Source organism: Eptesicus fuscus, chromosome 5, assembly GCF_027574615.1.
Source record: "Eptesicus fuscus isolate TK198812 chromosome 5, DD_ASM_mEF_20220401, whole genome shotgun sequence".
In the NCBI taxonomy this organism is placed as follows: domain Eukaryota; kingdom Metazoa; phylum Chordata; class Mammalia; order Chiroptera; family Vespertilionidae; genus Eptesicus; species Eptesicus fuscus.
The window spans coordinates 34036371-34051107 of NC_072477.1; the positions used below are offsets into that span (position 1 = coordinate 34036371).

Below are 14737 nucleotides of genomic sequence, written 5' to 3' on the forward strand. Positions count from 1 at the left end.
CTGCTTTCATTTTGGCTCTGGAAATAGGTTTTTCAACCAGAGACTTAGATAGAGAAGTTTGAGAAATGAACACAGAGCTTGATAAGCAGATAGCCACTGCTGGGACTCTAGTCACTCTTGGATGGAAAAGAGCCACTTGGCTGAGAAAGATCTGGCCTCCTCTTCGGTTCCCAGTCCTGTGCTCTTTTAAACAGAAAGCCTGCCTTTCACCAACTCCTGTGTCTGTTTCTGTTGGCTTTTGTGGGCCTTTAACCGGTGGCCTCACTATGTGTGAGAAGGTCTGTAATGCCCTGGGTTCTAATCTTGAAAGATGGGAAATGTGAAGGAGCCAAGGGTGGATTGCTTTCCCTTAGCCTTGGTTTGGCTTGCTAGTGACAAGCCTGATTTGAAAAGGCTATATGAGATGGTTCAAGGAAAAAAATCGACCCTCCGTATTAAGGACGGCCACCACGGCTCCATTCTGAGATGGCCAACCTGTCCCTCACGAGAGCATATTCTCGGAAGAGAGGTAAACATCGTGCCATTCTGTGCTCAGGTGCTTGTGTTTTCTCACTAGTTGTGTTATTTCCTGATTTATTAAGTGCTCAAAAAGGCCCATTTTAGACCAAAGGCATAGTCTAGTTTTAGCAGTGTGAGAAGCTCTAATCAGCATCCTTAGTCAAGCACTGCTACTATCCCTTTTAAAGTGAGGCAGATCTATGTGCCCACGGGACTCCCCAAAGAGTTAAAATGCCTTTCCCCCTCAGGGGCGCCACTGCTGAGTCACATAAGAAATCCAAGCTGCTGGGAGGAAGCCAGCAGGAGAACTGTACTCTCAAAGATCTATGCAATGTGGCCAGGTACACGCAGGAGGGGGCCATCCATCCATCAAGAGTGGGATTTTGAGCCAGTGGCCACATCCATATCCACACTGCAAAAACCCCTGGAAAGTGAAAAATGAGCAGCAGCTGTGAGCCCGAGGTCATTACTATTCTCTAGGGTTTGCCTTTTCTAATCTAAGGGGCAGTAGTTTCCATGATTAACTTTCAATTGCCGTCAAGGGTGTAATAAAATCTGGGAAAGAAGAAAACTTTTCCCTCGGTGAGCTGCTCCCATTTGCCTGCCCTTTCCTTTCCTCCAGTGCATATTTCAATCCCAGCTTCATATTGCTTCCTAATTTTGAGAAAAAATCTGCTTTCAGATGAGCCAAAATAGACAATGTCCTCTGTGTACACAGGCACTTGAGGACTTTTTGTTCTCAGTTCCAGGGGCCAGGTCTTTAAGACAGCTGTGTGAAAAGTTCCCTTTTCCAAAGACCTCACTATACATCACTTGCAGAACTACGCACATTATATTTCATTTTAAAATTCTCTCCGTGTTTTCTTTGCTTCCTGTGTCATGACAATCAGTTCAACAGAAGAGAAGTTTTCTAGTTGGTAAGATGTGTACAAAGAGAAAGACGAGAAGGGGACAGATTCATTCACAAACACATCTTCCTGGTTATGACTGATCGGGAACCCTTAAGGCTGCGCTTGGTCTGATCTGATAGTGGCTTGAAGATCACATAGAAAAGTTACAGCTGGACATGTCCTCAGCAAGGGCCCCGGAACCAAACCCCACACATAGTACAACTGCTCAGGTGGAAAATTAAATGTGCTTCAAATGTTGACAGTTCAGTTTAAAGTAATGATAACTTGTGGTTCACTCATCAGTGGTACATTCATTTCAAAGTATCAGAAGCTGAATTATGGAGAGGAGTAAAACATGGTGCCAAAACATCGAGTCTGGTTGCAGAGGGGCACCAGCAGACTCATGCAGGAGAACGGCTCTGGAGGGTGGCATGCCAGTTACACAGGCAGCAAAGAGGAGACAGGTGCTAAGAGACAGCACGTGGGCAAATGGAGGCCCCGATCACCTGAGAAAAGGCTTCCCTGACTGATACCATGTCTTGAAAAGATACTGGATTGTTGTAGTTTGCTCTTATTTCCCTGGGACAACAGTGAGTAATCAGCGTGTCCACTGCTTGTTAGACAGAAGTAACGTTTCTCCTGGGTGCTATCCCTGCCCTTCCTCTTACCCCAGCTTGATTCAAGTCTCCATTGGAACAGAAAGGAAAGTGGCTAAAGATGGCCATGAGCAGGTTCCAAAAATGGAATAGGAATAGTCTAAGAATCTGCCAGGGTTTAAAGGATGGCAGACTGAACTTGACTGCAGGAGCTCCAGTCCTCAGGGCGATGCCTACGCCATGGATGCTAGGAAATAAGAGCTTTAGGGGTTTTGCTGCCAATATCCACTCTCCACTTCTCTGAAGGTAAGAGATCCCCCAGCTTTTAAGTGGGAGTGACCACCCAGAATAAGGACTGTGTTCCTTGCAGTGAGGTGTGGCCATTTGCTAACAGTGGAAGGTGAGGGGAATTCGAGTGCATAACTCCAGGGCATGTCCCTAAGAGCATAGGGGGGAAGTTTTTCCTTCTTCCCCTTTCCTCCAGACTTAGTTAGGAATGTGAAATGGCTGGAGAGCCACCACGAGGACAAGGCCTTAGAGATGGTGAAATGAAAAGTTGTTAGAAGGTGGTCATAGAAGATGTGACCCCACAATACTAGCCCTAACCTACCTATATATAAACTTTTACATAAAGAGCGGGGCGGGGAGGGGGGGGGGGGACTTTGTCATTGTGTAAGCCAATGTTATTTTGGGTCTCAGTTGTACAGGATTATGAGTTAACGGTTACAGGTACAAGGTAGGAAAGTGGTGCCCACGAATCGCTGATAAAAACAATATCCAAGGAGTTGTCCCTGTGCTGAAGGTAGCACCAAGGCCACAGCAGAACATGGTCAATCTGGTTTGCACATTATAAACATGTGGTGACACAGGAGAGCAAAGGGAATTAAAAATGATAATTTTCCAGTTAACCATATATTCAAGGTATATCTTACCTTTTTCTTGCTACAGTATATTTGCCATTTTTTCTCAGCTGGAAGTGCAAACATGGCCTCCCTGTGTTTGTCTGTGAGGTCAAGTTCATCCTGAGAAGAAAAAAAATAATTAGTATTTCAGAAATAATTTGTTATCCGTACAAGGAAGTTATCAATCAGCATCACCAGGGAGAGGAAAAAAAACATCAACACGCATTTAAATGAACTCAGAAAAGACTAGGAAGCTAAGTTAAGGTGCACGTTACCACTATCAAGAAAGCACATCCTGGCACCGATCTTGGCACCGAGCACAGCACAAAGGATGAGGCACTGCACTTACTGAAGGGTACGGGGAAGTGGGCAGAAGATGGACTAAAGTATCCTGAGCCACGTGCACTGCTGCGAGGGTCCATTGCTCAGTAAAGGCAATAGGCGCTAGCGTGTTACAGATCAGGGTTTGCTAGGGATGGCTCCATACACACTGAGTATCAGGCTGGGCCCTGAGGGATTTGGACGTGATAAGAGGAGAGAAAGAACAGAATCAAAGGCTGGGGTAGGGTCACACACTTGGTGTGTTTGGGGGACACATTACAGCTTGGCTGAAACACTGGGATTATGCAAAGCATCATCACACAAAAGCTTTGAGAGGTAGAGAAACCAGTTTGTGGAAAGTCTTAAATGCCAGGCTAAGAGGTTAATTGTCCTGACAAAGGAGAGCCCATGAAGGTTCTGAGCAAGGGAGTGACATCTTCATCACCATAAATTCCACTGACATTTATTCAGTACCTTTCGTGCCGAGCATGGTGCAAGCATGTTCTCATTTCACAGCATCCCTAAGAGTTCCACTCATCAACACATCCTCATTGTAATAATAATCCCTGTTTAATACAGTCGAGGGAACTTGAGGCAGAAGACTGGGTAAGTAATTTGCTCAAGACCACACACCTGGTAAAGGAATGGCTGGGTTTTCAGCCCAGAGCTGTCTAACTCCAGAGCCCAGACTCTTGGCCTCTCAGACCAGTGTCTGAAAACATTAACTTCACAGTGGTGTGCAGCTTAGATTGGACACTGAGGAAAGGCAATTTATAAACATCCATAACTAATGAATAACAACAATGGGATAATGAATATAAAGTGCTTAGAGGAAAGTTCTTGGCAGTTGATAACTCAATCCATGGTCGGTATTGAGCATTTGGCTCATTGTTATTCTACAGGGAAAGTTATCTAGTTGAACGTGGCAGGTTGGTGGGCGTAAGACTTATAAAAAGATACTATAAATTAAATCACAATTAGGCTTAGATCCTTGAGGAGTATAAACAGTCCCCATTCTGATTGCCTTTGGTGTATATAGGCAATTCTGCCACGCATGAACACTGACTTCCTATCTCATACTCCTACCCCATTTCATCATCAAGTCCTATTATTTCTTCCTTGAAAAGTCTCATGATTTTCCTTTTTTCGTTTCCAATGAAACCACCCAAACTTATGTTCTAATAACCCCTCCCTCGGCTTTTGGCAATAGCCTCCACATGTTCCTCCTTGCCCTGCACTCCTTCCCACAGCAAGGCTAGAACTCATTAAGGAATGAATTCTCAAACTTGAGCCAGCACCAGCATCACCCAGAGGACTCCTTGCAGCACTGATCGCCCAGTGTTTAGGACTGAGCAGGTGGGAGGAAGTATAAGAATTTTCATTTCTAATAAGTTTCCAAGTGTTGCCGCTGCAGCTAGTCCGGGGACCACACTTTAAAACCACCACCTTAAAAACACAGCACCTGTGCTGTTTTGAGCTCCCAATTCAAAAACTTCATTCATTCCACACTACCTACACAATGAATCATGCATTCCTCAGCCGGCCCTGAAGGTCTTCCATGTATAACCCCATGTACTTTGCCAGGCTGGCTTCTGGTTATCCCCTGATGCTCTGTCTTGTTAACACCCATACATACCACCAAGGCCTAGCCACTCGGGGCCTGATACATGTCGGCTTCCCAGGGAAGTTCTTAGTCTCATTAAACTTCTACTTCCTCATCTCCAGGGTGGGCATATCATTTCTCTTGTAGGGCTTTTGTGAGGATTAGAAACACCAATTAAGCATGTAGCAATGCCTGACAAGCGGGGGGGTGGGGGGGGCAGTGGGGGCAACTGTACTAACTGTACTGTTGTTATTTCTCTTAACATTTAAACAAATCTTCTTTAACAGGGTAAACAGCCCTGGCTGGTGTGGTTCAGTTGGTTGGAGCATCATCTCGTACACCAAAAGGTGGCAGGTTCCATTCCTGGTCAGGGCACATACCCAGTGGGTATGTGTGTGTCGGGGGGGTGGGGCTGAGGGGATGATAGATGTTTCTTTCTCTCTCTCCCCCCTCTGTTCATTTCTCTGGAATCAATAATACTAACAAAAAAAAAAAAAAGGTAACAGTTAAGTCACTAAAACACACCCACATGCTATTATATACTAACTACAAAAAAGCTAGTTAAGAATTTTTAACAATGAACAACGAGGGAAAGAACAATATTTAGAGAAAGTTCCATTATGAGGGAACATGCTAAAAATGTTACAATTTTGGCATGCAACTATTATATATGTGAAGTAATTATTTTTCTTCCTTCCTTTCTTTTTTAATTTCCTGTAAGTCACACACCTGCTTTCATCTATTGATGAATGAGGAAAATAATGGTGACATAAATCACTTCCCAACAATTAGGATTACTTGGGGGTAAGAGGGTCAGGTTAGTTATTCTAACAGCTTGATAATCTCATGCCTAGTTTGGGGAAAGGTTTGTGATTTGTAAGAGAGCGAACAGTGTTATTAATGTTGCATCCTTTACTATACTACGGCACTGTGTTTTTGCTAACTGAGCTGAGATGTGAAGAAATGTGAATCCTAAAATCTAAATATTCAGAGCAAAGGGTATTAATATTACCACATTTTGCTGTTATATGTAGAAAACTTCTGCTTTTGCGGTGACACAGAAATGACCCATTTAGAATTGAGAGAGCACAGTTGAACAAGGACTTGGGAGCAGATGGTTTCATGCAAGAAGTGAATTTCCATAAAATAAATTAAAAATTGCTATAGGGTCTCTGGATATAATTTTAGATTACAGTAAAAAAAAAGGGAAGGAATTAATGGATACTGGTAACAGTAACGACTAGCAATTAGTGAGCACATTCTATGTACTTAGTATTAGAATTTTATATGAATTAATTTAGTTTATCCTCACAGCAATCCTATTAAGTGGGTAATATTACCTCATTTTCCAGGAAGCTGAATTCAGAGAGATTAAGTAGCTTGTTCAAGGTAACAAAGGTGGAGGAGGAACTTGAGTCTAGACTGTCTGGTTACAGAGCCCACATTCTTAAGCACCAGAGCCTGTTCATTCTATCGATCATTCAACAGTTAGGCAGAATCATGACGAAGATACAAAAATGAAAACGCATGCTGTCTGTTAGCAGAAGGAGGAGGATTTTGTTGTCAGACATCCCTGAGTTCCATGGGCTCGATGGGTTGTGCAACCTTGAACAAGTGACTTAACGTATGAACTTCAATTTCTTCTCCTGAAAAATTAGTGATAGTATATGTCTGACAGTTATCTCAAGGATTCATTCATACAACCAAAAAAGTGTTTCTACTAAATGTCAGGCATTGTGCTAGATGTAGAGGACAAAATGGTATCACAGAGCTCAGATTCTTGAGCAGGCAGAAGGGAAATCAAATATCACATGATGATCACATGGGAAGCTGAGCTTCAAGGGCCCACTTATTTGGGGGAAAGGTGGGGCAGTGAAGGCTGTTCCAGGGAAGGAAAGTGAGAGCTGAGAGATGGCTAGGAATTAATAGGTTTTAAAAAAAGCACTGTAGGCAGTGAACAGCATCCTTGAGGGCCACTTTGAACTTTGGTTCTTTATCCTAAGAGCACTCAGAGGCCATTGGCAGATTCTGAGCAAGGAGAGTGACATAGATTAAATTAGATAATAACTGGGGGTGCCTAGGCACAATGCCCAGGATGCAATAATACCCCCACCCCTCCATTCCAAAACTTTCTGTGCTCTGATTCATTCCATTTTAGTAATATGGCTGAATCAAGCATGCAAGACTCAGAGATTATCACAACCTTAGAGATCAATCAGCACTTACTTGCTGTCCTACCCATTCCAGGACCATGGCCAGACATTATAAAGAATACAAAAATGAACAACAGACCCTGATTTTATGGAATTTAGAATCTAGTTAGGCAGACAAGATGACAGAAGGCTTCAACAGGTCCCTTTCTTTTCAGGATAAAGTCCAAATTCCTTAGCTGATAGGTCTAGACCCTTCATGATATGGCCTTGGCCAACCTGCCCCACCTCACCTCCTCTTCCTCCAACAGCACCACATTTTAGGACTTTTGATCACATGCCCACTTGTTTTGGGGACTGGCAGTTGATTAATGCAAAGATAAACAAAACAAATTTAGTTTCTGCCACTACACGTTAGACTTGTATGGCCTATCTCCATTCATTGGCCATAGAATTTTTTTTTTCATGTTATTAGATATTTTTTAAAGTTGGCTGAAGGAAAATGACTTAGCGAGTGATGAAAGGAGAAACACTTTTGCCAAGTATCATTCCTCTCCACAGAAAGTTCAAATTTCTGAAAAACCAACCAAAAAAACCCTTCTTCTTGGAGAAGAAATTAATTATATTTGTCATATCTCTATAAAATTATTTGTAATATCTTAGAGGAAAGGTATTAATTTTATATATTTTTTTTTTTATTAAAAAGAAAGGAACTTGAAAAGAAGCCCAGCTGTGGGAACTAAAGTCCTAGGCTTCATCCCTAACACACCACATTATTAAGCCCTACCTAAAAGCTTTGGTACAAAGAAATCTCACTAGTCCTATGTCCTGGAGTAAGCAGGCAGCTCTATTGAGAAATCTACATAAATCAGAAAACAATTAGCACAGTACAAACAAATCTCAGGAAATGGACTGATTTGCTAGATAAAGCAAGGGAAGGAATTTTGAAATAATATACAATAAGGTTCTTGAATGAGTTGAAAACTTCTTTTCAGTGATGTGAACTAAATAAAAAATTGGATTATTCTAAAACCTCCAAAGCAATATTAAAAGCATTCATTCTTTGAAAATCTACCAAATCAATAAATTTCAGTGAGCCAACAAGTTTCTAGCTACCAAGAGAAAGCTCTAATAAAGGAATTCAGGATTTCTATTTCCAATGAGTTAAGCTAATTCTTTACATACATACCAATACATTCATAGGTGGGAGGACCTGTAATTAATGCTGGGGGAATGGAGAAGAAAAATGAGGAGAGGGAGAAGCTAAGATAGGCCCTTGGAGTCACCTGACAATAAACTCATTGTTTTGTGTTTTTGGTGGTTTGAGTTTTATGTGTGTTTTACTTTTTAATGGTTCTTGACAAGGTAAGCATCTATCTGACTCGATGTAGAGAGCTCACAGAATTTCTGATCATATTATTACTCAGACAAGGCTAACTTCTCTCCTTCAAATTAAATATACCAAGTATTTACTTACAGCAAACAAGCCCTATTTGTCCATCCTAACCTGACCACATGCCAAAGTTTTCCCACATGCCCAGCAGGCAGCAACCCTCAGGTTTACCTCAAATACACCTACCACTAATTGGTAATGCCTGCCTTCTCCATCCAGATTTAACCCTCTCCTCCCATCCTACAACTCAACATTATCAGAAACAAGTCAAACCTTTGAAGGGGCAAGTGACCAGACTTCAAGTCATATAACCCTGTGATAAATACAACATCAGGGGAAATAGGCCAGGCAAGGCATATGGTGGGCTGAAGGGTGCCACTTTGGCAGTATGGGGAAAACGTACTATTAGGCTATGATAATTCATTAAATTTATGAACATCCAACCCCACCACAGCAAATGACCATCACATCCAGGAGTCATGAATTGCCAACATAGCTCTTAAAATTTAACCACAATGACCCTGAGAACAGTATTTTATCTTCTCAGTGATAGTTTGGAATCTGAAAGTTAAATAAGATGTTTGTCATACTAAATAGAGGTACACTCCGTGAACTATTAGCTGCTCCTACCAGTCAAGAAAGACATAAATGGAAAACAACAGTTTTAAATTTCAAAAGGGATATGTACAGAGACCAAACCTTACAGGTTTTTAGCCTGTAATTTTTCTGCCAACATTCTTAGTCATTACACAAAATACCACAACATGACTCACCACCACCTACACAGTAATGCTCTGTGTCTGATAGACATGTCTTCCTTCAATATAGAAAAATAAAACTTGAGAAATCCCACAGGCAAAGGCTGACTAAATAGAAATAATTTTTGGTTTCTTACTACCAATGATTGGGTGTTTTATACTATTTTTCTTCCTGCTTTTAATAGTAGGCAATTCAAACTATACCCAATTTGTTAGACAAAGTCTGCTGCTAACCCTGTAGGCTTCTTATTTAGCTTCTTTGTGTATTTCAACTAGAAACTCATCAGAGTAACTTTAACTTTTAATTAGTCTGCCTCGCCAGCAGTTTTCTAGTAATCTAAAATAAATGTTCTAAATATATGTTAAAATCATCTTTCAATATCCATCCAGTCACCCCAATTTCCAGTTTTTACACCTACAATCTAGTACAGCTTCTGTTGACAAGGCTTAATTGAGAGGATTTCTAAGCAGTGCTTTCCTAATTAAATGGAGGGACTTTGTCTCCTGGGACACAGACCCAGCTGTAAAGTGACAAATGAGAAATCATCGGTGGGCAATTGTGAAGCCAACACCACACACACCCCCTGCCTCAGTGACACCAGCACTGCTCTTGCCAGCCCCTCCACACCTGCTCAGCATGCCCTCCAGAGGCTTGTTTGGCAGCTCAGGTGACATCTTTTTGTTTTAATCGTGTCAAAAGATATCTAGTACAATGAGTCTCCTCCCACATTGATCTATTTATTTATTTTACCATGTAATATATGGTAGAGATATTGTTAAGGACAGAAAATATTTCTTCAACATTGTCACTCTTATTCTTATAATCTGCCAGCCACTTTGGTGCTCCTATAGTAAGTGACCTTCAGATGAAGATGAGCAAAGAGAATGACAATAGGTGATGGGGTGCAGGAAGAATGCAGGGACCAGCCTAAATCTGTCACTTTTACTTTGATAATAATCCAAAATACAAACCCAACTGCTAAAAGAAGCATGCATTCACTCAAATACTCACTGAGCATCTCATGTGCTATCCTTCAGTAATTAGTTATTCATTCATGCCATAAGCATTTCCTGAGCACTTACTCTGGGCCAGGCACTGCTCCAGGCCCTGGGAATCCTGACGGTATAATAGCCAAATACAAAGCCTGTGTGCCATTCTACTCTCTGAAGATGCAAGGGTGCATATTCACCGTGAATTTAACATAATGTGTTCCCCAGGGGAATAAACTCAAACTGTCTGATTGTTTAGATGATGGCAAAGGACAGCTGACTTTTTCTTCTACATCCAAGAAATGCCCATCTTTCCTGAAAACAACTAGAGTGAGCTTTCAGTCATTTGGTTTAGTTTAGTTCTTAAATGTTACACTGTGTAATGAAATAAACAACTAGCAGCTGTAGGATGTTTCTAGTGGATTTATTTAACATCAGATAAAAGGGAAAAATTCAACTTTCTCAGGGATCTGGTTTTAAAAACCACACACCATATATATATCCATGAGCCAGAAAATCATAACTAAAAGATGAAGCTGGTACTGAGCTTCTATAATATGCATGAATAAACAGTTTTAAATTCCAAAGAAATTCTGGGAATTAAAGGTGGGGGAGGGGAGAATTCTAAGCACAGCAAATAAAAATCGTTGAGGAGAGTTTAGAACTAAAATACACCATCCACATATTGGGTATTTACCTTCCACAGGTGACATATGTTCTGTAAAAGCAAATGATGTTTAGATGGTTCCTAATGTATCAGTATATGTTCTCATGTCCAGTTATTTGTAGAAACTACCAGACTGTTCCAGCTGTTACTGAAACACATTTTCAAAATGACACTTGAAAGATTACCTAAACCATACTACTTATGGAGATCATTTTTTTTTCTCCCAGTCTTTTAAATATACTGGTTTATATGGGGACATGTAGAGAGTTGGAAAGTCAGGACAGTATGTTGACTCTGTGTAATTTACACATGGTAGCCTGAGGATTAAGTTAAATAATCAGATTTTAAATTGTAGCCAAAAACTAAGTAGGTACATGCTGCGCAGAGTCTCTTTAAGACTCATAGTAATGAAATTCATCAGGGGCAATGGGACAACCATTTTCTTAATAACATTATTAAGTTCAGAGATGATTTTGCAGTATTTGTATTTAAAAAAATAGTTTCTTTCCTCCATCTCTCCAAGCCCCCCCCCCACTTCAATCCCCATAATTTAAGTTAAGAAGCACCCAGAAATAAAGGTAATGATTGATAACAAAGTATGCAACATGCAGTCAAAAATCTAAATTTAACAGCCTGTAGAAAAGGACAATTGGAATAATCTTAGTGTGATAAAATATAAATTTAGGACTACAAGGAAGAAAATGGTTTTGGGGTTTTAACTTAAACTTGACTGCATTTGGTTAGTGAATCGGAGGACAAGAAAGAAGCTTAAGAAGCCATGTTGACCATCTTACTGTGTCTAAGCAGACAGGACCTTAATCAGAACAAAGAAATATGTGCTGCCCCCAGGGATGAAGGTCTACTGCCAACCATACTTTGATTCTGAACCACCTATGTCAACAACAGCACCCTGTATCACAGCCATCAGTTGACCTCAGGGCCCAAGTAACTTATTTATCAAGTTTTGGGTTTGGGATCATTTTTCGTCATATTTAAATTGACTGTACATTGGCAGCAGCTCACATCGACTTCATAGGAATTTTAGCACTTAAGCCCATATCTACATTCCCACTTCCCTTTGTGATATACTGCATATTTCCATGCTGTTCTAAATATTTTTCTATGTACTCATCGAGTTGATTTATCCAAAAATGCCACAGTGTTAAGAGGAGATCTATCCAACATTTTTTTCTTCTCTGTCAACTAATCATGTCCTTTACCTAAACAGAATTTTTTCTTTTGACCTTTATAGGTTTATCAAATAAAAATAATTTGTAACCTCATAGAAATAGAACAATTTTCATATCAATTCCTTCATTAGACCCTGATTTTGAGCTTCCAAACAACTGAAACTTTGAGACTATTCTAGTTATATCTTTGAAGTCTGATTTCCTCTGCTTAATTGCTGAGCAATCCTTCACATTCTAATTAAGAAACAATAGATTTAAATTATGGCTCCTTACAACCAGTTTCTTTTTTCTTCAATCGGGTTAAAATTGTATGTTCTTGCTACCCAATCTTTTCATCTTTCTTGGAGACAGGGAACTGAATAGTAGCTCCTGTAGGAAACTTTCTATTCTTAAAAAAAACACGTATATTTTTATTTATTTCAGAGAGGAAGGGAGAGGGAGAAATAGATAGAAAGAAATATCAATGATGAGAATCATTGATTGGCTGCCTATTGTATGCCCCCCACTTGGGATCGAGCCCACAACCTGGGCATATGTCCTGACCAGGAAACCTCAACTTCCTGGTTCATAGGTCAACGCTCAACCACTGAGCCACACCAGCAAGGCAGAAACTTTTTATTCTTAATCATGGTCTTAGTATAAAAGGAAAGTGTTAAAAATAAAGAGATAAAAAGTATTGAAACTATTCATCAATTCTGGTGAAAATGGAACTTTCTTTTTTATTAAAGAGAGCTTAAAATAGCCCTAGTAATAATAATAAAATATTATGTTGGCAGCCTGAGAAGATGGGTAACAATTCACATGGCTAGTAAAAGAACAAAATTTGTATGCTGGTAAATCCATGAGACTAATTTGGATTCCTGTAGCTTCTTTCATACCAAAGTGACTTCAGAATATGCTGAAAAAATGAAGAGATTACTGATGTAGGTCCCCAAGGGAGTTCACTTGGCACAGCTTACCTTGACTGTGAATTCATCTAACTCTGATACATCAACTAAATTCTCTCATTCCTTCTATCTTCATTTCTCAAATTCTATGCTGGTTACAATGTTAAGAATGTCCTCAGTACTTAATAAAATGGGCCTACAGTAAGTAATTATATTTATGAAGATACAAATCTTGCCATCATCCTACAGTATCCATCATCACTACCTTCCTCATTGAGATTCTAACTTCTATTGACAATCCGCAGTAGTATAAATGGTATAAATAGTATTCATGACCAGTAAAGAATTTCTCAGTAAGTTTTTAAAAAACATTTTAACGTTTCCTGAAAGGCACAACACTCTATATTATCCCAGAATATGAGACCCATTGGCCAAATAAATGGCGGACTAAGAATTGTGTTTGGAAAAAGGCAGATTAACAACAACAACAAAAACATGGAACCCTAACTGGTTTGGCTCAGTGGATAAAGCATCGGCCTGTGGACTGAAGGGTCCCAGGTTCAATTCTGGTCAAGGGCACATGCCTGGGCTGCAGGCTCGATCCCCAGGAGGGGGTGTGCAGGAGGCAGCCAATCAATGATTCTCTCTCACCATTGATGTTTCTATCTCTCTCTCTCCCTCTCACTTCCTCTCTGAATCAATAAAAATATATTAAAAAAAAAACACACATGGAAAATGGAACTGGTATTATTTTAGGCTTAGGAAAATTTGGGGGCATACTGCGTATTATTTCCAACTAGCTATAAATTCACAGTGATTAGAAATGAAAGTACAGTATTAGAAATGATGTACAATATTAGAAATGAAAGTTTCCCTCTAATCAGTTATAAAACTGATTCCAGGTATACAACGTGTGATTTACTATAGTACACTTCAAAAATAATAACCAGACTTGTCTGGTTTCTCAACTAAAATCTCACCAGGAAAAGCAGTGGGATATTATATGTTTCACAAGGCAAGAGAGCAGAGGAAACCTGAGAGGAGAAATCAAGTCCAATATCACTGTTCCCAGAGAATATTCTGTAGGAAACCCTTAGTCCATCAACTCCTGGTGTATGCAGGAGCCTATGCATTGAGTAGAAAAGGGAAAGGGAACTTGTAGTAATTTTATTTCAAAATTAAAGTAGCCAGAGGAGGTATAAATTGTAACAAGAAGGCATTTCACCTCAACAACTGGACTCAAAGGAAACACACTCAGAATCTACTCTGGAAGATATAACACCTTTTGCTAAACTTACCGAAACTTCACAGAGAAGGCAAAAATCAATCATTATGTTTTGTAATATAACCAGGTGGCAAAACACTTTGGTATATTTAGTTCACTGAAAAAAAAAATTTTTTTTAAAAAGCAGAGGTACTTTCCTCTGGTTCAGAAAAAGTCTGAGATATATAATTTAACCAACAATACAACCACCCCATCACCCTTCTCAGGCTCACTTCTCAGAGCCCCCAGTGCTCAGAGCCTCCTATTTCATGCTCCATCTCTATGAACTTTCATCTCCTTGAATCTTCCACACTTTCTCTCTCACCTCCCAGCACTTATGCATGCTATTCTCATGGTCAGTGGCACTCTTTTCAATAATTCCTTCTTGATTTTCATGCCATGCAGTCAATGTCACTTCCTCCAGGAAGCCTTTCACACTGGGTTAGGTGCCCGAGGGACTTGGGGGTTGGTGTCAGTAAATAGTATCCTCCTTCCCCAGCAAGTTTGGAAGGATCTGCGAGCTAAGCTAAGGAATCAGCAAATGGAAATAAAAAGCTGGGAGAATCAACTTTTATCTGCAGACAAGTGGGCTCGCTGAGATTTCATGATGAACTAGACATTCACCACC

The 14737-nt window shown here is 40.2% G+C and overlaps 1 protein-coding gene across 1 annotated transcript in view; it reads right to left on the bottom strand.

Annotated features, from left to right (window-relative positions):
• DAAM1 (dishevelled associated activator of morphogenesis 1) overlaps positions 1 to 14737 on the bottom strand; it is a 160875-nt gene that overhangs the window by 76111 nt on the left and 70027 nt on the right. The window contains exon 3 of the mRNA XM_028141646.2: positions 2917 to 3006. Within this exon, the coding sequence (XP_027997447.1) occupies positions 2917 to 3006 (90 nt within the window). The remainder of the gene's footprint in view (positions 1 to 2916; positions 3007 to 14737) is intronic.